General features: G+C 38.1%; 1 protein-coding gene across 5 annotated transcripts in view; it reads left to right on the top strand.

Moving 5' to 3' along the window:
• The window catches only part of ADAMTSL3 (ADAMTS like 3), a 366,800-nt gene that overhangs the window by 194,842 nt on the left and 150,484 nt on the right, over positions 1-21,474 (top strand). For all 5 annotated transcript variants that reach the window (XM_060293778.1, XM_060293777.1, XM_060293779.1 and 2 more), the window contains 4 exons: positions 16,050-16,161; positions 19,209-19,347; positions 20,473-20,523; positions 21,217-21,421. In XM_060293778.1, the coding sequence (XP_060149761.1) occupies positions 16,050-16,161; positions 19,209-19,347; positions 20,473-20,523; positions 21,217-21,421 (507 nt within the window). The remainder of the gene's footprint in view (positions 1-16,049; positions 16,162-19,208; positions 19,348-20,472; positions 20,524-21,216; positions 21,422-21,474) is intronic.

The following is a 21,474-nucleotide window of genomic DNA, read 5'->3' as shown; positions in this document are numbered from 1 at the left end:
GTTAGCAGGACTGCAAAGAGCATTCATGTTCAACTTTTGATTATTAAGGTAGGATTTTCTTCTTTTTTTTTAGTTTAGACTTTTGTCTTGAACATCAGGCTTACGGAAGGAGATAAGCCTTCTGTAAATTGATTTAGTTCCCATAACATTTCAAGGACCAAGGTTGGGGGACTAAATCAAAGTGTTTCTTCTGCAATATAGAGAATGCCTCTCCTCTCAGTAAGGCTGAGCTGTGGGCTTAGTGTCCTCAGCGCCCTACACTCAGCAGGAGCATCTATTGTAGGGAGACCCCAGCCGGGATGTGGAGAGTCGGCTTCCTCTGCCTCAGGTCATTGTGGGTAAAAGAGGAAAACTGGGGACAGGATGGAGAAAGCAAGGCAATGAGACGTGGATTATGACAGCAGTCACTCTGCAGAGCAGGGAAGCATATTAAGTAGGTTTCAAAGCTAAAGGCAGAGGAGGAGATTTGCTTCACTTTTCATTTAGAACCCAAGAGGAAAACGCCTCCTAGGGTGGCCATCTCCATCTACCACTGGGGGAAGCTACCTTGGAATGGAATTGGCATGAGTGCCGTGAAATTTTTAGTCACAGGTTGCGTCTAAGTCCAGCTCCCCGGAGTCTCCCTCAGCTCCTGTGTGGCATGGAAGGTATCTAGAAAATTCCATGTACTCTTGGCTGGCCAGCCTTGACATGGTGGGGGCAAAATGATCCTGCAGCGGAGGGGTAAATGTAGAGGGACCGGACATCCTAGTTTGGTCAGAAAAGACCCAGTTTCCACCTGCAGCCCTGACTTAATTCTTAGAAGCTCCTCCTTTCATCCTCAGAAACGTCCTGGCTTGGACAATAAAGCATCTGGTCTCCTTGGTAAGGGTCTGTGAGCCAGGCCAGGGACTGGGGAGGAGTCCCAGCCACACCACCAAGAAACTGAGCACAAGAGTAATGTGGACTGGGCAGGGCAACAGAGGAGCCCACCCACCCTGGCTGGGGAAGAACACAGCTGAGTTCACAGGCACTGAGGCTCCCTGTGGGCCTCCCAGTGGCCAGAGGGACAAGGGACACAGCTGTGGGCCCAAGGACAGGATGAGGACCTCCAGGCATGGATCCAAGGCCTCTTTCCTTTCCCACCTCTGTGAGGTCCTACATCAAAGACCACCATAGAGGAGATTGGTCTGGAAAAAGGCACAGCAGAAAGCCTGGATGCTTCCCCACTGGAAACAGCGGTACCTAAAGAGAACTCTTTAAACGAGTGAACCAGAATGACCTCCTAGGATTGAACTCCATTTAAGCTGTTTTCCCCTCCCTCCCTAGTCAGGAGGGGGCTTGTGGAGAAGATCAGAGCAGTTATAAGGGAAGAAGCTGCATCTCTGCGATCGTCTTCATAGAGGATGAGCACTTGTTGTGACTCTACTGCCCGGTCACAAAACACAAAAGCAAAAAAATCTTGGGGAAGAAAGACTTCCCTGCAGATTTAATAACTTCATTTTTCTAAAGTTTTTAGGATTGGAGGAAGGGGCATTATTATTTAATTTGTAGTTTTTATTTACTTTGAAGAAAGAATGCTTTATCTTCCTTTTTGCCTGTTTTGCTCTCTAAAATAATACGATATAATGCCAGCATTCTTGGAATTGAAGAACAAATACCCAAGTATGACTCCTTCCTGGAGTTTGGATTAAAATTCTCTTACAGTCAGAAATTCTCAGTGGTAGTAACATGGACTTTTTCCAAGGAAGAATGATAATACTGCATCATGTTTTAATGACATTTAAAGATATTATAATATTAATAGACCTCTAAACAATTGCATTGTCTTTTAAAATGACAATGTGGAGAACTAGAATTGAATGACGTTTCATCAGTATTATAAGTTTAAGCGACGAGTAGGGTGTAGCTTGAGGAAAATATATGGATTGATTGATTTTTTTTTCGGAATTGTGTTATTACCAAAAAAAAAAAAGAAGGACAGAGGACCTGAATAGACAGTTTTCCAAAGAAGACATACAAATGGCTAACAAGACATACAAATGGCTAACATACAAATGGCTAACATAACAAATGGCTAACACATGAAAATGTGCCAAGCATCACTAATCATTAGGGAAATGCAAATCAAAACCACAATGAGCTATCACCTCACACCTGTTGGCTTGGCTATTATCAAAAAGACAAGAGAAGACAAGTGTTGGTGAGAATATGGGAAAAACGGACCCTGTGCACTATTGGTGGGAATGTAGATTGGTGCAGCCACTATGAAGAACAGTATGGAAGTTCCTTAAAAAATTAAAAATAGAGTTACCATATGATCTAGTAATTCTACTTCTGGGAATATATCTGAAGGAAACAAAATCACTGTGACAAAAAGATATCTGCATCCCCATGTTCATTGCAACGTTATTTACAATAGCCAAAACATGGAAACAGCCTCAGTGTCCATCAATGGATGAATGGATAAAGAAAATGTGGTATATATATATATATATATATACACAATTTTCTTATATGTACATATACACACACACACACACACAGAGGAATATCATTCAGCCATAAAAAGAAGGAAATTCTACCATTTGCAGCAACATGGATGGACCTATGAGGGAATTATGCTAAGTGAAATAAGTCAGAGAAGGTCAAATACTGTATGATTTCACTTACATGTGGAATCCAAAAATAATCGAAACTCACAGGTACAGAGAACAGATTGGTGGTTGCCAGAGGCAGGAAGAGGGTGGGGCAGGTGAAATGGGTGAAGGGAGTCAAAAGGTACAGATTTACAGTTACAAGATAAGTAAGTTCTGGGGATGTAATGTATAGTACAGTGACTAAAGTTAACAATACTCTATTGTATATTTGAAAGTTGCAAAGAGAGTTATCTGAGACACCTGTGGGGGGAAGGAACCTTGGAGCAAAATTAAGCCTCTGGCAGAAAGGGAAAGGGAAATGGATATTGGTAAGCAGGTATATGCATCTGCAACAATAAGGATTATTTCTTTCTGTAAAACATCGGGGCTTAATGCCTTTTCTTTCCCTCCCTCCCTCCCTCCCTCATTTCCTCTCTCCCTCCCTCCTTTCCTCCCTCCTTCCTGTCCTTCATTCCTTCCTTTATTCTATTTCTTTTTGGTGGTAATGAACAAGACTTAGAAAACCATTTCAGTATCTCTTAGGTTTATTGATATATTTAGGGTTCTATTTCTGAGTCAATATTGCAATTTATTATTTTCTCGAGAAGTGTCCAATTCATCTAATTTTTCAAACTTAACTTTTCAAAAGTAATCATAGCATTCCTTTATCACTAAAAACAAACAAAACAACAAACTCAACAGTACCTATGTCTCTTTCATTCCTAAACTTGTTCATTGGCTCCTTGTCTAATTTTTGTTTTGTTCAAACCATCCAAAGATTTGTCTCTGAGACATTTAAGAGCTAGATTCGAGGCTTGGTAACTCTCAGAGTTCATTAAAAAAATTCTATTTTGTAAATTTTAATTTTTGTTTCCTTTATCTTTACATGGTTTTATTTTGGGATTGTGTTTTTAACTTCTAGAGCTAAATTCTTAATTCATTTTATTTTTAATTTTTGTTCTCCATTAAATGTATTTAGGGCTATCAGTTTCCCCATACAGAAGTTCTTAATTTTGTTGTGGTGTAGGTTGTTAATTTTAAACTTTATGTAAGCTATTTGTATCCTGGCTAAAAAATCTTTGCCTTATTTAGGATCAAAAATATTCTCGTATGTTTTCATCTGGAAATCTTACTGTTCTACCTTTCATACTAAGAGCTATAATCCAACTAGAACTGATACTTGTATATGTTGTGAAGTGGAATCGATATCTTTTTCCCATGGCTATGCAATTGACCCAAAACCATTAGGTGAAAAGACAATGCCTTCCCCATTTCTCTTAAATCGCAAACTATATATGTGTGGGTCTATTTCTGCACTCTGTTCTGTTTCATTGACCTATTTGCACCAATACCATTGTGACTTAATTACTGTAGCATTAAAATAAGTCTTGATATCTGGTAGTGTAAGTACTTCAGCTTTGTTCTTGAAGATATTCTTTGATATTCTTGACTCCTTCCATTTCCATATCAATTTAGAAATATGCTTCTACATTTTTATAAAATTCGGCTGATTTTGATTGGAATTGCATTGAATTTGTAGGTCAAATTGGAGAAAATTGACTTTCCAATATCAAGTCTTCCAATCCATAAATACGGTATATTCATCCCTTTGTTTAGTTCTTTTTAAATTCTTCTCAATAATGTTTATAATTTTCAATGTATGTGATTTGCATATCTTTTGTTAAATTAATTCCCAAATGTTTGTTATTTTGATGTTATTGTAAATGTTTTAAAATTTTTTTGTTTGTTTTCTGCTAGAGTATGAAAATCTAATTGATTTTTGTATATTGACATTATATTCTCACTATATTCACTTGCTAATACTAAGTTTGTGAATTCTCTTGGATTATGTACATACACAGTTATGACACCTGCAAATAATGAACTGTTTCTTTTTTCCAATTATTCTATGCTTTTAATATTTTTTCTTGCTATATTCCATTACTTAGGACATCTAGTATAATGCTGAATAGAAGTAGTGATGACAGCTATGCTTGTCATGCTTCTCACTTTCAGGACAAAGATCTCTATAATTCCCCAATTGTGTATGATGTTTTCTATAAATTTCTTGTAGATGTTTTTATCTGATGAAATACATTTTTTCCTAGTTTGCATCATTAACGTATATAAGCATGAAATTTTATTAGATGCCTTTTTGCATTTTTTGAAGTGATCACATTTTTTCTTTTTTTCCTTTTAATATAGTGAATTACATTCATTTTCAGATGTTAAACCAATCTTACCTTCCTTTAATAAACCTCAATTGGTCATTATTATTTTTTATTAGAATTTATTATTAACTTATAAGTATTTATTTTATTAATAAAAAAGATTATCCTTTTATATATCACGAGGTATGATATTTTTAATTTCAATTTTATTTTATTTATTTTCTACATACAGAAGTTTCTTATTATTTTTTAAAATAAATATTAATGTATATATGTCAATCCCAATCTCCTAATTCATCACACCACCACACACACCACCCCCCACTGCCCCCGCTTTCCCCTCTTGGTGTCCATATGTTTGTTCTCTACATCTGTGTCTCTGTTTCTGCCTTGCAAACCAGTTCATCTGTACCATTTGTCTAGATTCCAAATATATGCGTTAATATATGATATTTGTTTTCTCTTACTGACTAACTTCACTCTGTATGACAGTCTCTAGGTCCATCCACATCTCTACAAATGACCCAATTTTGTTCCTTTTTATGGCAGAGTAATATTCCATTGTATATATGTACCACATCTTCTTTATTCATTCGTCTGTTGATGGGCATTTAGGTTGCTTCCATGACCTGGCTATTGTAAATAGTGCTGCAGTGAACATTGGAGTGCATGTGTCTTTTTGAATTATGGTTTTCTCTGGGTATATGCCCAGTAGTGGGATTGCTGGGTCATATGGTAATTGTACTTTTAGTTTTTTAAGGAACCTCCATACTGTTCTCCATAGTGGCTGTATCAATTTACATTCCCACCAACAGTGCAAGAGGGTTCCCTTTTCTCCACACCCTCTCCAGCATTTGTTGTTTGTAGATTTTCTGATGATGCCCAGTCTAACTGGTGTGAGGTGATACCTCATTGCAGTTTTGATTTGCATTTCTCTAATAATTAGTGATGTTGAGCAGCTTTTCATGTGCTTCTTGGTCATCTGTATGCCTTCTTTGGAGAAATGTCTATTTAAGTCTTCTGCCCATTTTTGGATTGGGTTGTTTGTTTTTTTAATATTGAGCTGCATGAGCTGTTTATATGTTTTGGTGATTAATTCTTTGTCCGTTGATTTGTTTGCAAACATTTTCTCCCATTCTAAGGGTTGTCTTTTCGTCTTGTTTATGGTTTCCATTACTGTGAAAAAGCTTTGAAGTTTCATTAGGTCCCATTTGTTTATTTTTGCTTTTATTTCCATCACTCTAGGAGGTTGGTCAAAAAAGATCTTGCTGTGATTTATGTCAGAGAGTGTTCTTCCTATGTTTTCCTCTAAGAGTTTTATAGTGTCTCGTCGTACATTTAGGCCTCTAATCTATTTTGAGTTTATTTTTGTATATGGTGTTAGGGAGTGTTCTAATTACATTCTTTTACAAGTAGCAGTCCAGTTTTCCCAGCACCACTTATTGAAGAGACTGTCTTTTCTCCACTTTATATCCTTGCCTCTTTTGTCATAGATTAGTTGACCATAGGTGGGTGGGTTTATCTCTGGGCTTTCTACCCTGTTCCATTGATATATATTTCTGTTTTTGTGCCAGTACCATATTGTTTTGATGAGTGCCACTTTGTAGTATAGTCTGAAGTCAGGGAGCCTGATTCCTCCAGCTCCGTTTTTTTCCCTCAAGATTGCTTTGGCTATTCGGGGTCTTTTGTGTCTCCATACAAATTTTAAGATTTTTTTGTTCTAGTTCTGTCAAAATGCCAGGGGTAATTTGATAGGGATTGCACTGAATCTGTAGATTGCTTCGGGTAGTATAGTCATTTTCACAATATTGATTCTTCCAATCCAAGAACATGTTGTATCTCTCCATCTGTTTTTGTGTCATCTTTGTTTCTTTCATCAGTGTCTTATAGTTTTCTGAGTACAGGTCTTTTACCTCCTTAGGTAGGTTTATTCCTAGGTATTTTATTCTTTTTGTTGCAATGGTAAACGGGAGTGTTTCCTTAATTTCTCTTTCTGATCTTCTGTTGTTAGTGTATAGGAATGCAAAAGATTTCTGTGCATTAATTTTGTATCCTGAAACTTTACCAAATTCATTGATTAGCTCTAGTAGTTTTCTGGTGGCATCTTTAGGATTCTCTATGTATAGTAGCATATCATCTGCAAACAGTGACTGTTTTACTTCTTCTTTTCCAATTTGTATTCCTTTTATTTCTTTTTCTTCTCTGATTGCTGTGTCTAGGACTTCCAAAACTATGTTGAGTAATAGTGGTGAGAGTGGACATCCTTGTCTTGTTCCTGATCTTAGAGGAAATGCTTTTAGTTTTTCACTATTGAGAATGACGTTTGCTGTGGGTTTGTCATATACTGCCTTTATTACGTTGAGGTAGATTCCCTCTATGCCCACTTTTTGGAGACTTTTAATCATAAATCGGTGTTGAATTTTGTCGAAAGCTTCTCCTGCATCTATTGGGATGATCATATTTTTATTCTACAACTTGTTAATATGGTGATCACATTGATTGATTTGTGTATATTGAAGAATTCTTGCATCCCTGGGATAAACCCCACCTGATCATGGTGCATGATCCTTTTAATGTGTTGTTCAATTCTGTTTCCTAGTATTTTGTTGAGGATTTTTACATCTATGCTAATCAGTGATATTTGTCTCTAATTTCCTTTTTCTGTAGTATCTTTGTCTGGTTTTGGTATCAGGGTGATGGTGGCCTCATATAATGAGTTTGGGAGTGTTCCTTCCCCTGAAAATTTCTGAAGAGTTTGAGAAGATTGGGTGTTAGCTCTTGTCTAAATGTTTGATAGAATTCACGTCTGATGCCATCTGGTTCTGGACTTTTGTTTGTTGGAAGATTTTTAATCACAGTTTCAATTTCGTTACTTGTGATTGGTCTGTTCATATTTTCTATTTCTTCCTGGTTCAGTCTTGGAAGGTTTTACCTTTCTAAGAATTTGTCCATTTCTTCCAGGTTGTCCATTTTATTGGCATGGAGTTGCTTGTAGAGGTCTCTTAGGATGCTTTGTATTTCTGTGGTGTCTGTTACAACTTCTCCTTTTTCATTTCTAATTTTATTGATTTGAGTCCTCTCCCTCTTTTACTTGAGTCTGGCTAAAGGTTTATCATTTTTGTTTATCTTCTCAAAGAACCAGCTTTTAGTTTTATTGATCTTTGCTATTGTTTTTATTTCATTTATTTCTGCTCTGATCTTTATGATTTCTTTCCTTCTATTAACTTTGGGTTTTATTCTTCTTTCTCTAGTTCCTTTAGGTGTAAGTTTAGATTGTTTATTTGAGATTTTTCTGGTTTCTTGAGGTAGGCTTTTATTGCTATAAACTTCCCTCTTGGAACTGTTTTTGCTGCATCCCATAGGTTTTGGATCATCGTGGTCTTGTTGTCATTTGTCTCTAGGTAGTTTTTGATTTCCTCTTTTATTTCTTCAGTGATCTCTTGGTTATTTAGAAACGTATTGTTTAGCCTCCATGTGTTTGTGTTTTTTACGTTATTTTCCCTGTAATTGATTTCTAATCTCATAGCATTGTGGTCGGAACAGCTGCTTGATGTGATTTCATTTTTCTTATATTTACTGAGGCTTTATTTGTGACCCAAGATGTGATCTATCCCAGAGAATGTTCCATGTGCCATTGAGAAGAACGTGTAATCTGCTGTTTTTGGATGGAATGTCCTATAAATATCAATTAAATCTATCAGGTCTATTGTGTCATTTAAAGCTTTTGTTTCCTTATTAATTTTCTGTCTGGATGATCTGTCCATTGATGTAAGTGAGGTGTTAACGTCCCCCACTATTATTGTGTTACTGTTGATTTCCTCTTTTATAGCTCTTAACATTTGCCTTATGTATTGAGGTGCTCCTATGTTGGGTGCATATATATTTATAATTTTATAATATATTTTTATAATATAACTATATATAAATATAATTTATAATATAATTTTATAATATATCTTCTTGGATTGATCCCTTGATTATTATGTAATGTCCTTCCTTGTCTCTTATAACATTCTTTATTTTAAAGTCTATTTTATCTGATATGAGTATTGCTACTCCAGCTTTCTTTTGATTTCCATTTGCAGGGAATACGTTTTTCCATCCCCTCATTTTCAGTCTGTATGTGGCCGTAGGTCTGACTTGGGTCTCTTGTAGACAACGTATATATGGGTCTTGTTTATGTATCCATGCAGCGAACCTGTGTCTCTTGGTTGGAGCACTTAATCCATTCGCATTTAAGGTAATTATTGATATGTATGTTCCTATTACCATTTTCTTAATTGGTTTGGGTTTCTTTTTGTAGATCCTTTTCTTCTCTTGCGTTTCCCACTTAGAGAAGTTCCTTTAGCATTTGTTGTAGAGCAGGTTTGGTGGTGCTGAATTCTCTTAGCTTTTGCTTGTCTGTAAAGCTTCATCGAATCTGAATGACATCCTTGCCAGATAGAGTAATCTTGTTTGTAGGTTCTTCCGTTTCATCACTTTAATATATCATGCCACTCCCTTTTGGCTTGTTGAGTTTCTGCTGAGAAATCAGCTGTTAACCTTATGCCAGTTCCCTTGTATGTTATTTGTCATTTTTCCCTTGCTTCTTTTAATAATTTTTCTTTGTCTTTAATTTTTGCCAATGTGATTACTATGTCTTGGCATGTTTCTCCTTGGGTTTGTCCTGCCTGGGACTCTCTATGCTTCTTGGACTTGGGTGGCTGTTTCCTTTCCCATATTAGGGAATTTTCGACTATAATCTCTTCAAATATTTTCTCAGATCCTTTCTCTCTTCTCCTTCTGGGACCCCTATAATGTGAATGTTGGTGTGTTTAATGTTGTCCCAGAGGTCTCTTAGGCTGTCTTCATTTCTTTTCATTCTTTTTTCTTTATTCTGTTCTGTGGCAGTGATTTCCACCATTCTGTCTTCCAGGTCACTTATCCGTGCTTCTGCCTCAGTTATTCTGCTATTGATTCCTTGTAGTGTCTTTTTCATTTCAGTTATTTTATTGTTCATCTCTGTTTGTTTGTTCTTTAATTCTTCTAGGTCTTTGTTAAATATTTCTTGCATCTTCTCGATCTTTGCCTCCATTCTTTTTCCGAGGTCCCTGATCATCTTCACTATCATTATTCTGAATTCTTTTTCTGGAAGGTTGCCTATCTCCACTTGATTTAGTTGTTTTTCTGGGATTTTATCTTCTTCCTTCATCTGGTACATAGTCCTCTGCCTTTTCATTTTGTCTGCCTTTCTGTGAATATGGTTTTCATTTACAGGCTGCAGGATTGTAGTTCTCCTTGTTTCTGCTCTCTGCCCTCTGGTGGATGAGGCTATCTAAGAGGCTTTTGCAAGCTTCCTGATGGGAGAGACTGGTAGTGGGTAGAGCTGGGTGTTGCTCTGGCGGGCAGAGCTCAGTAAAACTATAATCCACTTGTCTGCTGATGGGTGGTGCTGGGTTTCCTCCCTGTTGGTTGTTTGGCCTGAGGTGACCCAGCACTGGAGGCTACAGCTCTTTGGTGTGACTAATGGTGGACTCCAGGAGGGTTCACGCCAAGGAATACTTCCCAGAACTTCTGCTGCCAGTGTTCTTGTCCCCGTGGTGAGCCACAGCCATCCCCTGCCTCTGCAGGAGAACCTCCAACACCAGCAGGTAGGTTTGGTTCAGTTTCCTATGGGGTCACTGCTCCTTCTACCTGGGTCCTGATGTGTACACTACTTTTTGTGTGCCCTCCAAGAGTGGAGTCTCTGTTTCCCCCAGTCCTGTTGAAGTCCTGCACTTAAATCCTGCTAGCCTTCAAAGTCTGATTCTCTGGGAATTCCTCCTCCCATTGCTGGACCCCCAGGTTGGGAAGCCTGACGTGGGGCTCAGAACCTTCACTCCAGTGGGTGGACTTCTGTGGTATAATTATTCTCCAGTTTGTGAGTCACCCACCCAGCGGTTATGGGATTTGATTTTATTGTGATTGTGCCCCTCCTACCATCTCACTGTGGCTTCTCCTTTGTCTTTGGATGTGGGGTATCTTTTTTGGTGAGTTCCAGTGTCTTCCTGTCAATGACTGTTCAGCAGTTAGTTGTGATTCTGATGCTCTCGCAAGAGGGAGTTGGCACACGTCCTTCTACTCCGCCATCTTGAACCTCTGTTGTTCCCTTTCCCAATGACTTTAAATTATTTTATTTATGATTCTTTTTCGGTATTTGTTTCCAGGAGAGGTTTTTGTTTTGGGGGTTGTTTTTTCCTGTAACGCCTTTTTTGGGTCTTGGTATTAATTTTACACTAGGTTTATAAAACAAATTGAGAAGTATTTCCTCTATTCTTATTTTCTGTAACAGTTTGTGTGAGATTGCTATTACTTGACTAATCAGATGTTTTATTCCCTTATGTGTCAGTTTTGTTTCAAGGAATTTGTCTATTTCAACTAGCTTTTTGAAAGTTATTGGCATAGATTTTTTATGGTATTGTCTTATTTCTTCATTGTGTGGAGAATCTGTAGCAAGTCTTCTTTCTCATTCCTAATTTTTATTATTTGTCCCTACTCTTTTTTTTCCTTAATCAGTCATGTTGGAGGTCTATCAATTTTATGAGACTTTTCACAGAAATACCCTTTGGCTTTATAAACCACTTTAAAGTAGTTTCATTCTCATATCATTAATGTTTGCTCTTATTTTTATTGTAACCATCTCTCTACTTTCTCCGGATTCAATATGTTATTCTTCTTTTAACCTTTTTTTATATAAATTTATTTACTTATTTATTTATTTTTGGCTGCATGGGGTCTTCATTGCTGCACCCAGGCTTTCTCTAGTTGCAGCGAGTGGGGGCTACTCTTCGTTGCAGTGCGTGGGCTTCTCATTGCGGTGGCTTCTCTGGGCTTCGGTGGCGAAGCATGGGCTCTAGGTGCACATGCTTCAGTAGTTGTGGCAGGCAGGCTCAGTAGTTGTGGCTTGCAGGCTCTAGAGTGCACGCTCAGTAGTTGTGGCGCATGGGCTTAGTTGCTCCGTGGCATGTGGGATCTGCCTGGACCAGCGATCGAACATTGGCATTGCCAATGCCAATCCCCTGCCTTGGCAGGTGGATTCTTAACCACTGCACCACCAGGGAAGTCCTTTTCTAACTTTTGGGGATGGCTGTTTAGACCAGTGATTTTCATCCAATTTTTCCATAACATATGCTTTTAACTCTGTAAATTTCTCTCAAAGTATGCTTTAGATTTTTTTCCACAGAGTTTGATATGAAGTCTTTTTCTTCATCATTCAGTTAAGTGGTATTGTAATTTCCATAGTGATATATATGATATAGTGATATAGTGACTTATAGAATATTAGAAGTGTAGCATCCAAGTATGTGGGAATTTTCAAGTAATCTCATCATTTTATACCTTAATTCTACTATAGTCAAATAACATTATATTATTTTAATGTTTTGAAATTTGTTAAAACTTAATTTGTGGCTCAGAATGTAGCAGATTTTGGAAGACTATGATATGTAGTCTTCTGATGTTGAGCACAATGTTCTACATATGTCAATTAGGTCATATTTATTAATGGTTTCATGCAAAATTATAGCCTTACTGATTTTTGTCTGCTTATTCTGTTAGTTACCACAAGAGACCTGGTAAAACTACCACTATGACTGTGCATTTGTCTATACTTTTTCTGTTTCTTGTCAATTGTTGAATTATATATTTTGAGGTTAGGTGGTTAGGTACACTCACATTTAGAATCATTACCTCTTCTAATGACTTGACCTCTTTATCATTGTGAAATATTTTCTTTCAGCACTTTGAAGATATTACTTCATTGTCTTCTGGCTTCCATTTATTCTGTTGAGAATTCAGCTTTTAGTCTTATTTTTGTTCCTTAGAAGGTAATGTGTCTTTTTTCTTTGCCTTCTTTCAAGTGTTTTCTCTTTGTTTTTGGTTTTCATCAGTTTGACTCTGATATAATTAATAACTTTCTTCTGCTTGAGGTTCCTGGTGCTTCATGGATCTGTAGCTTGATATCCGTCATCAGTTTTGGAAGATTTTCTCATTTATGACCTCTTCAGATATAGCTGCTATCTTATTCTCTTTTTCTGGGACTACAATTATACCTTTATCTCAAATGTCTAATTTCCATTTTCTTTTTATCTGTCAGTTTGCTAATTCTCTGAATAGGTGTATATAATCCAGAAGTCAGCAGATTATGCCCAGCAAGCTGACCAACTGTCTTTGTAAATGGAGTTTACAGCTACCCTCATTTATTTATATATTACTTGTGGCTGCTTTTGCACCACACCAGCAGAGTTGAATAATTGCAACTGAGATAACGTGGCCTGAAAACTCACTTTTACTATCTGGTTCTTTAAGATAATATTTGATGAACCCCAGTCTAGTCTACTAAGTCTATCATTGAGAGATTTATTTAAATTATTTTGCTTTTTATTTGTACAATCACATTTTATTTTTGTTATAGTTTCTTTGTTTCTGGTGAAATTCTCCATCTTGTCATTTAATTTCTTGAACATTTTAGTCACAGTATCTTTGTCTAAGTTTTCTTAAAAACAGAGCCTGAGGCGAAAGCTATGTGCTAACACATGATTTTTGACCATAGGAATAGAATGAGGTGTTGCTAGGCCCTCAAGCCGGGAAATAAGACATGAAGCCAAGGCCAGAGTTACAGGAAATGGTAGTGGTATACTTACACTTTTAAGTTTCTATCAGTTAATGCCCATATCTGGATTTCCTATTTTTCTGATTATATATCTATTTTCCCACCTTTTCAGTTGGTGTTAAATTTTATCTTTGTTGTATATCTAGGGTTAAAGTTTTGCTGCATATAGTAGAGGAAAGATTATAGATACCATTTGAGACTGGATTAATTATTGCTTCTAAAAGACAGATTAGCAGCTAATCACCTTCATCCAAGGGACTGAAATAATTTGAATCTGGGCATCATTCCCTTTGAAAACTGGAATATTTCCAGTATATTTTTTTGGCTGCATTGGGTCTTCTTTGCCGCACGCAGCCTTTCTCTAGTTGTGGTGAGTGGGGGCTACTCTTTATTGCAGTGTGCGGGCTTCTCACTGCAGTAGCTTATCTTGTGGCAGAGCACAGGCTCTAGTCATGCAGGCTTCAGTAGTTGCAGCATGTGGGCCCAGTAGTTGCTGCACATGGGCCGTAGAGCACGTGGGCTTCAGTAGTTGTGGTGCACGGGCTCAGTAGTTGTGGCTCATGGGCTCTAGAGCACAGGCTCAGTAGTTATGGTGTACAGGCTTAGTTGCTGTGGCAAATGGGATCTTCCCAGACCAGGGCTTGAACCCGTGTCTCCTGCATTGGCAGGCAGATTCTTAACCGCTGCGCCACCAGGGAAGTCCTTTCCAGTCTACTCTTATTCCTAGGATACAGCTTTCTGGGGTCCCAGCTGGGAGCCTGGGCTGTTTACCAACACTCCTCACCTTGGTGGGCCTGGAGCTCCAGGTTTTGCTGCCTCAGCCACTTGAGTCTGACAGGCCTGCTCAGCTTCTCAGCTGCTCAGTTACCACTTGTAAAATGGAAAATGTCTTGAGCAGAAAGGTGGTACTAAAGGTGGTACCAAATGTCATGCTCACATGTCTGGGCTTCCTTTGTGTCTGGGATATTGGCCTTGCACATCCTCACTACTACGGTTGTTTTCTGATGCCTTCAAGTACATTAAAAAGTATTCTATGCAGCACTTTTACTTATTCTCAGTGGGAGGATTCATCAGAAACAAACCCGTTCTTCCATAGCCAGAAGCAGAACTACTTAGAAGTCTTTTCTGTGCTATCCTCATCCCATCACTGTAACCCTGCCCCTCTCTCCCTCCACACACATCTCGTGTCTGGAATTTTTCACCATTTTATAATTTTACAATTTCTTTTTACTATTTTATAATTAAATACATCAAAGTTTTATTTTTTGGTCAACCCTTATTTAGATTTACTAATAAGTTTTACTGATTTATTTCACCATTACTGCTTCTTGCATCTCACTACTTTCTTGTGGATTTATATTACTTCTTTTTCAGTATATCCTTTCATAGTTTTTTCTTTTTCCTAGTGAGAGCTTCTGAGTGATAAAGTTTCTGTCATTTTGTGTCTGAGAAAAACTTTATTTCACTGATTACTGATTGATAATTTGATCATAGATTGTTTATAAGTTGACAGTTGATTAGCAATGAATAATTTGGTTGTAGAATTCTAGATTAAAAAACTATTGTCCCTCATCACTTTGAAGGTATGCTTTTCTTTTCTTGCATCCATTATTGTCTGTGAGAAGTCTGATGCCATTCTGATTCTCACTCCTTTGTAGGGAATCATTTTTTTTCTTTCTGATAACTTTCAGAATTTCTCTTTATCCTTGTTGTTGTATTTTTTACAATGTCTGCTCAGAACTTTATGAATATTTTTAGACTGAGTACTTCTGTTTTTCTTAAGGTCTAGGAAATTCTCAACAATGATGCAATCAAATATCACCTTTTCATTATTTTTTCTATTCTTTCTCTTGAACTCCATGTGATGCTGGCATTTCTGGATCTATCTCCCACAGCTTAACCTTTGTTTTCCCTCTCTTTTTCTTTTTGTGTTGTGTTCTGGGACTTTTCCTCAATTCACTCATTTGTTCAATCAGGAGGGAAGGAAAAAAAACGTAGGGAGAGGACTTGCTGCCTGAGTAAAATAACCTGAAAGTAAACTTACCTGTGTCTATAACTGCTTGCTCACTCTCAGTGGTACCCCTCCTCTATTTTAATTAGATACTGAAAGGCTTCTATGCAAACACCATGGATTTGTGTACATTTGAGTTTCTATAGTTGTGCTTTCAGAAGAATTTTTCAGAAGGATCTGCTTAAAGATGCTTAAAGATGTTGTTATTATAAACGTTAAGAATCGCAGTTTGTGCCATGTTGTAAGCAAACCCAGATTACATTTCCTGTCTCATCTCCTGTTCTCATGGAAATTAAAATCAAATGTATTGGGAAGAAAAATAAAACTTAAATAAATAAACTAAAAATGCACCTACATTTTTGTGAGCTCATTCATAGGCATAGAATTATCTGGAAAAATGACTCCAAGGAGATTGGTCAAAGATCCTCTGAGATCCCATCTATGACAAATCTAATCGAAATGCTGTCACATCTTAAAATTCTGGGACTCTTCATGCACCAGAGTTTATTGTGATAGATGTGTTTGTCTACGTAGGTGACTTGTGTTCACCTGATGTTGAAAGATGTGGAAGGCACTAGCTCCTTGCATGCGAATATGTTATCAAAGTTGTCTCCGTCCAGACCAGGTACACTGCGGCCAAGGACAGCGTGGTCCAGTTCTTCTTTTACCAGCCAATCAGTCATCAGTGGAGACAAACTGACTTCTTTCCCTGCACTGTGACATGTGGAGGAGGTGAGGCACAGACTTTGTTCATGAATATTTAGAGCTCAGAGTTAGAAATGACACGTTTGCTTTTTTGAAGCTGACTTTAAAGTTAGCGTGGTACTACCAAATAGATAGCTAGTGGGAAGCAGCCGCGTAGCACAGGGAGATCAGCTCGGTGCTTTGTGACCACCTAGAGGGGTGGGGTGGGGGGAGGGTGGGAGGGAGGGAGACGCCAGAGGGAGGGGATATGGGGATATATGTCTATGTGTAGCTGACTCACTTTGTTATCCAGAAGAAACTAACACAACGTTGTAAAGCAATTATACTCCAATAAAGATGTTAAAAAAAGAGTAGCATGGTAATTAGAGATGTGTAACCACACAGCATCTTACTCAGTGGCCTGGAATGCAGTGGTTTTAATGAATGTGCGTTTGCTTTATTCTTGAACATAGGTGAAAACTGGATGTAGAAAACACCCTTTACTTTGGGCAAAGAGCTGGAAACATGTTTGCATGTCTCTCATGGACTCCAGAATAAAAGCCAAGAGATAGGGGGGATTTTTAATTCTTACCCATCAGAAAAACAAATATCTCTTTCTTTTTAATTTATTCCCTAGCTCTCACACACAGAGAGACGTTCTCATTTGGACACCTAAGTTAAAAGAGAAGCTTTCCGTTCTGGGAGGGACATGTATAATGGGACTAAGCTTATTAGTTCAGTTGGTTCAGTTCTTGGGAGGAGAATAGATGTTTCTCATAGCTGGTGCCCAAGGAAAGACAAGATCAGTCCTGCTGGAACCTTCAATGGAAGCTCCTGGCTGTGTGACTGTCCACCAAAGGTAGCGTTGGCTGTAAGGACAGAAGGAACATTTTAGGCTCCTTTTGGGGGTCCCCCAATATCCTGCCACTTTCTATACACTGGCAGAATTTCAATACATTTGTTCATAATGTAGGAAGGCAGTCTGCCTTATTTCTTTCTCTTTTAGATATCTCTGTACTGCTACAAAATTAAAGAGGAAAATTAATTGTCTCTCCCCAAATTATAAACACCTGTATGCTCCTTGTCTCCTCCTAGAAATATGTTTCCATTTAGAGCAAAGATTTTTTTCTTTAACTCAAGGAGCTGTAATCTCATTCTCTTATTGTCTTGGGGAAAAATAAAAACATACCCATAAAACCCACAAGGAAAGCATTACCAAAATTCAATTATGTTAGTAATCAAATCTACATGATTTGTGTTAAGTGGCATTTCAGGTTTTTTGGTGTAATCAGGAAAATTAGCTCGCTGGTCTCCAAGGTATTTGGATGGACTTTCCTGGTCTTGTCTGCAATCATCTATGTGGGATACTTGAGATTAGTTTGGAGAAAGTACCGAGATTGCCACTGTCATCTGATATTGCAGACTTTCTAGCAGATATTGGCACCCAAGTAATACTTTATTGACTCCATTTGGATTTTCGTTCCTGTGGTTTTGACCTTGCTTTTTATAATGCATACCAGTCTGTCCTTCCACACTCAGCTTACATTTAAGCCTCGACTTGTAGAAAGCTGTCTATTGGTTTATAAAATCAGATTCCTCTCAGCAATTGGGCCTTTAAATGTATTTTTAGAACTTTAGACCAGTTGGCTGAGGCTGAGAACTTAACTTTGGGGGTTTTTTTGTTTGTTTTTTTTGTGGGTGTTTTTTTTGGTGAAGAGCTCATTCTGGTTTTGAAAAATTACTTTTTTAAAAACTTAACATGACGCTTATTTAGTGACAGGAAACCTGGAATCAAATCTTTCAGGAAGTTAGAAGCATCATTTTGTGAGTTGTTTTTTAAGTTTATAGCACTCATCCTTGTGGAATGTTCACTTTCCTCAGAGACTGTACAAATTGAATTTAATAGAATCAGGAATAAGTCTTCATTCCTTCTTCTTTGAAGGCTTATGAGGCAGAGGCAGATGTAGGCGGGGAGGGTTTTGTTCCTCTCTGTATAGACAATGCTTATTTTCCCAGTTAGAAAGTTCATTGTCATCAGGGGTACCCCTAGGTACCCCAGGACAGGAAATTAGTAAAATGTACAAGCAATGGAATATTATAAAAAAGAAAGAAGCAACAAGGGTGGTTCTCAGAAATGTAATGTTGAGTGAGAAAAGTAGAAAACAGAACAGGACTTAAAACACAGTATCATTAATTTAGTCAAAACAGATACACACAAAACAAAATTACATAAGACAGATGTATAGTTAAGCACATATAAACAATAAATAGATGTCTCTGGGGGATTGTAATGGGAGGGGTGATGGGAGAAGAGAAAGTATACGGAAACAAGAGAGCCTTGCACAGTGCCAGGATGAGGAGACGTGACAATGAATAACTACTTTCTGTACCTGAGCTCCAAACATTTTCAAAGGCGTCTATTGTAACTTTTAGTTATAAGTGCTAAGAGTCACACAATCAGTTCAAGTAGTCATTCTCCATCTTGGCCACCCATGGTAGTCATCTTAGAAGAACCTGAGAGTCTTTTTTAAAAAGTCTTTTTTTTGCTGCTGCTGCTGCACCATATCACCTAGCATCTGTCTAGAGATTTACATTTTTAACAGAGCTTTGACGCACGTGATCTTATTCGCTCCCCACAACAACTCTAAACCTAAAGTAGTTCGGGAAACTGAAAATAGCACTCAGTCCAATCGTTAGCTCTCCATAGGTGCTTTGGCTAAAGAGCCTTACGCCCCCTTGGGATTAAGCAGTGGGGATCTGCTGCTTCTACTACCCCGCAGCCTGGGAATAAAGGAACAACTTTATTTCTTTGGTCTCAGCGCAATCATGGCAACAGAAAGCACCCGCTCCTTCCACTTTGACCAGTGGAAATGCTGATTTCTTGGCTGCAGTGCTTCTGATTTAATTGGACCAGGAAGGGACCTGGGCGTTGGTGTAATAAAAGCCTCCCAAGTGGTTCTGTTATACGCCCAGAGTTGAGAACCACTGAGTTAAGTTTCTTAAAGAGGAATAAAAAAGTGTGTGCCAAGTGATAACTTTGCCAAGTAAACCCCGAATGGATGCGATCTTCAGACTTTCTTGTTCTGCTGCTTTAGGGTATCAGCTCAATTCTGCTGAATGTGTGGATATCCGGTTGAAGAGGGTGGTTCCTGACCATTATTGCCATTACTACCCTGAGAATGTGAAACCAAAACCAAAACTGAAGGAGTGCAGCATGGATCCTTGCCCATCAAGGTTTGCATAACTGCCCATACCCTTCTTCCTTTAAAAAGAAACAAATCAACTGCAGCTGGGACTGACCCACCGTTGCCAGGCAACACATTGCCACGGCGTGACCTTGAACGTACACTGGTGGTGGGTACCTGTCTTCACATTTATAACCGTGGTCAGTAGGAATTAGGCTCATCAGCTTACTCAGTCTAGTTCTCTCTTGCGGGCTATGTGTCCATGTGCTGTGATCTTTGACTGTTTATAATGAACCTCTTTGAGCATCTCTTGCCCATACAGCATGAACGTTCTCTTCATCCAAGTACAGTGTCTAGTCCATCCGACAGCCGTAAATATCAGTAACTCACCATTTTAGCTTTTTAAACTGGGTCACCGATCACCACGTTTTGACTTTTGAAGTGTACACATTAAGTTCAGTATAAATAATGCATGGTGCAAGGAAGTGAAGAGTTTTAATGCCAGAGCAGTAAAGCTATGCATAAACTATCCTGCTGCATAATTTAGTACCTGATGACTTGGATTGTCTGGGGAAGTTTCCTGGCTTTACTACAGTATCTTAAAATAACAGCATACTGTCAAGTCCCAGAATCCCCCACTTATCTGCCAGCTGGCTAAGGCAGAAGTGTGCAAGTGGAAAAGGAAGCATTCTCAGTGGATTTCATTTCCTATCACGAAGCAGTGCATGTCCGGTAATCCCAGGTGTATGTAATTATTAATAGAGGCCTTTTCAAAAGGCAAATTCTGTGAAACAAAATGGTTTTCTAAAGATCCTGCTAATATGACAGTGTGTTACTGTCATTAATATATTTTATCAGACTAACCTGCTAAGATGATAAAAGGGAATAAATAGATTTATCTAAATTAAGAGAAACTCTTTCCTTTGATGAATACATATTACTAGTTCCATTGTCTACATTTTCATATAGAATTGGGGATGTTGTGTGTCAGAGATTTTCCTAAAAATTAAGGAGATCGTGGCTGAATTTGGGGGGAAATGGTTCATAACACTCGGCATATTTAGTTTTTAATTTGAAAGAGCTCTGTCTTTTGGGATGTCACACCTGTACTAGTCAAATTAATAAATGCGTTAATTGATTAGAAATTATATTCTCACAATGATTTCATTTGTAGTGATGGATTTAAAGAGATCATGCCCTATGACCACTTCCAGCCTCTCCCTCGGTGAGTTACAGGTTTCCTTTTTCTTTCTGTCATATGCTCTAAGTAATTTGCAAGGAACTGTAGTATCTGTAGCAATAGACTAAAATGTAAGAGGGACAGTTATTAGACCCTTCACAGAGAGATAAGGGAACACAGACTTCAAGTCCATAATAAGAAAGATCTTTCTAAGAATTATATGGAATAGGCTGGCTCAGAGGGTGATGTTTTCTGTCACTGGAGATGTCAAGCGTATCTTGATAACTGGGTATTATAGAGGGACCTCAAGCATTGCAATTGATCAGAAATCTGCATTCCCTTTTATACCTAGATGACTAGGATGGTTCTTTCCGACTTTGAGATTCTGTGATTCCCTAGTAATGTTGTCCATTGGTGTTTTATAGTTTAGAGACTGTTTGAAGATGTGTTCACACTCTATAGTTTAATTTATTTGATTCTCACAATGGCCCTGTTGTGGTAATACATGAGGGCAGGTGTCTTACTCCCATTTGACAATAACCTTCGGGTCAGAGGAGTTAAGTACCTTGGGACTGCAGATTGTGTGTAGCAGTTAAGATTAAAGTCTTAAGGTTCCAATTCTGTGCTCTTTCAACTGAACCACAACTGTTATCCCAAGGCTGTACTTTTTGCAATCAACTTTGCAAACTTGAAACAAGCAACAAATAAATAATGTGTTTTCGTTTGTTTGCTTTTGAGCTGGGAACATAATCCTTGGACTGCGTGTTCGGTGTCCTGTGGAGGTGGGATTCAAAGACGGAGCTTCGTGTGTGTGGAGGAGTCCATGCATGGAGAGATACTGCAAGTGGAAGAATGGAAGTGCATGTATGCGCCTAAACCCAAGGTTATGCAAACCTGCAATCTGTTCGACTGTCCCAAATGGATTGCCATGGAGTGGTCTCAGGTAAGATTTGAGTACACGCCACTGTTTTTAGAAATTAATTAATTTTAGGCTGC

The sequence above is a fragment of the Globicephala melas genome, chromosome 2 (genome assembly GCF_963455315.2).
Source record: "Globicephala melas chromosome 2, mGloMel1.2, whole genome shotgun sequence".
NCBI classification, from domain to species: Eukaryota; Metazoa; Chordata; class Mammalia; order Artiodactyla; family Delphinidae; genus Globicephala; species Globicephala melas.
This window is presented reverse-complemented; position numbering and strand designations above follow the sequence as displayed.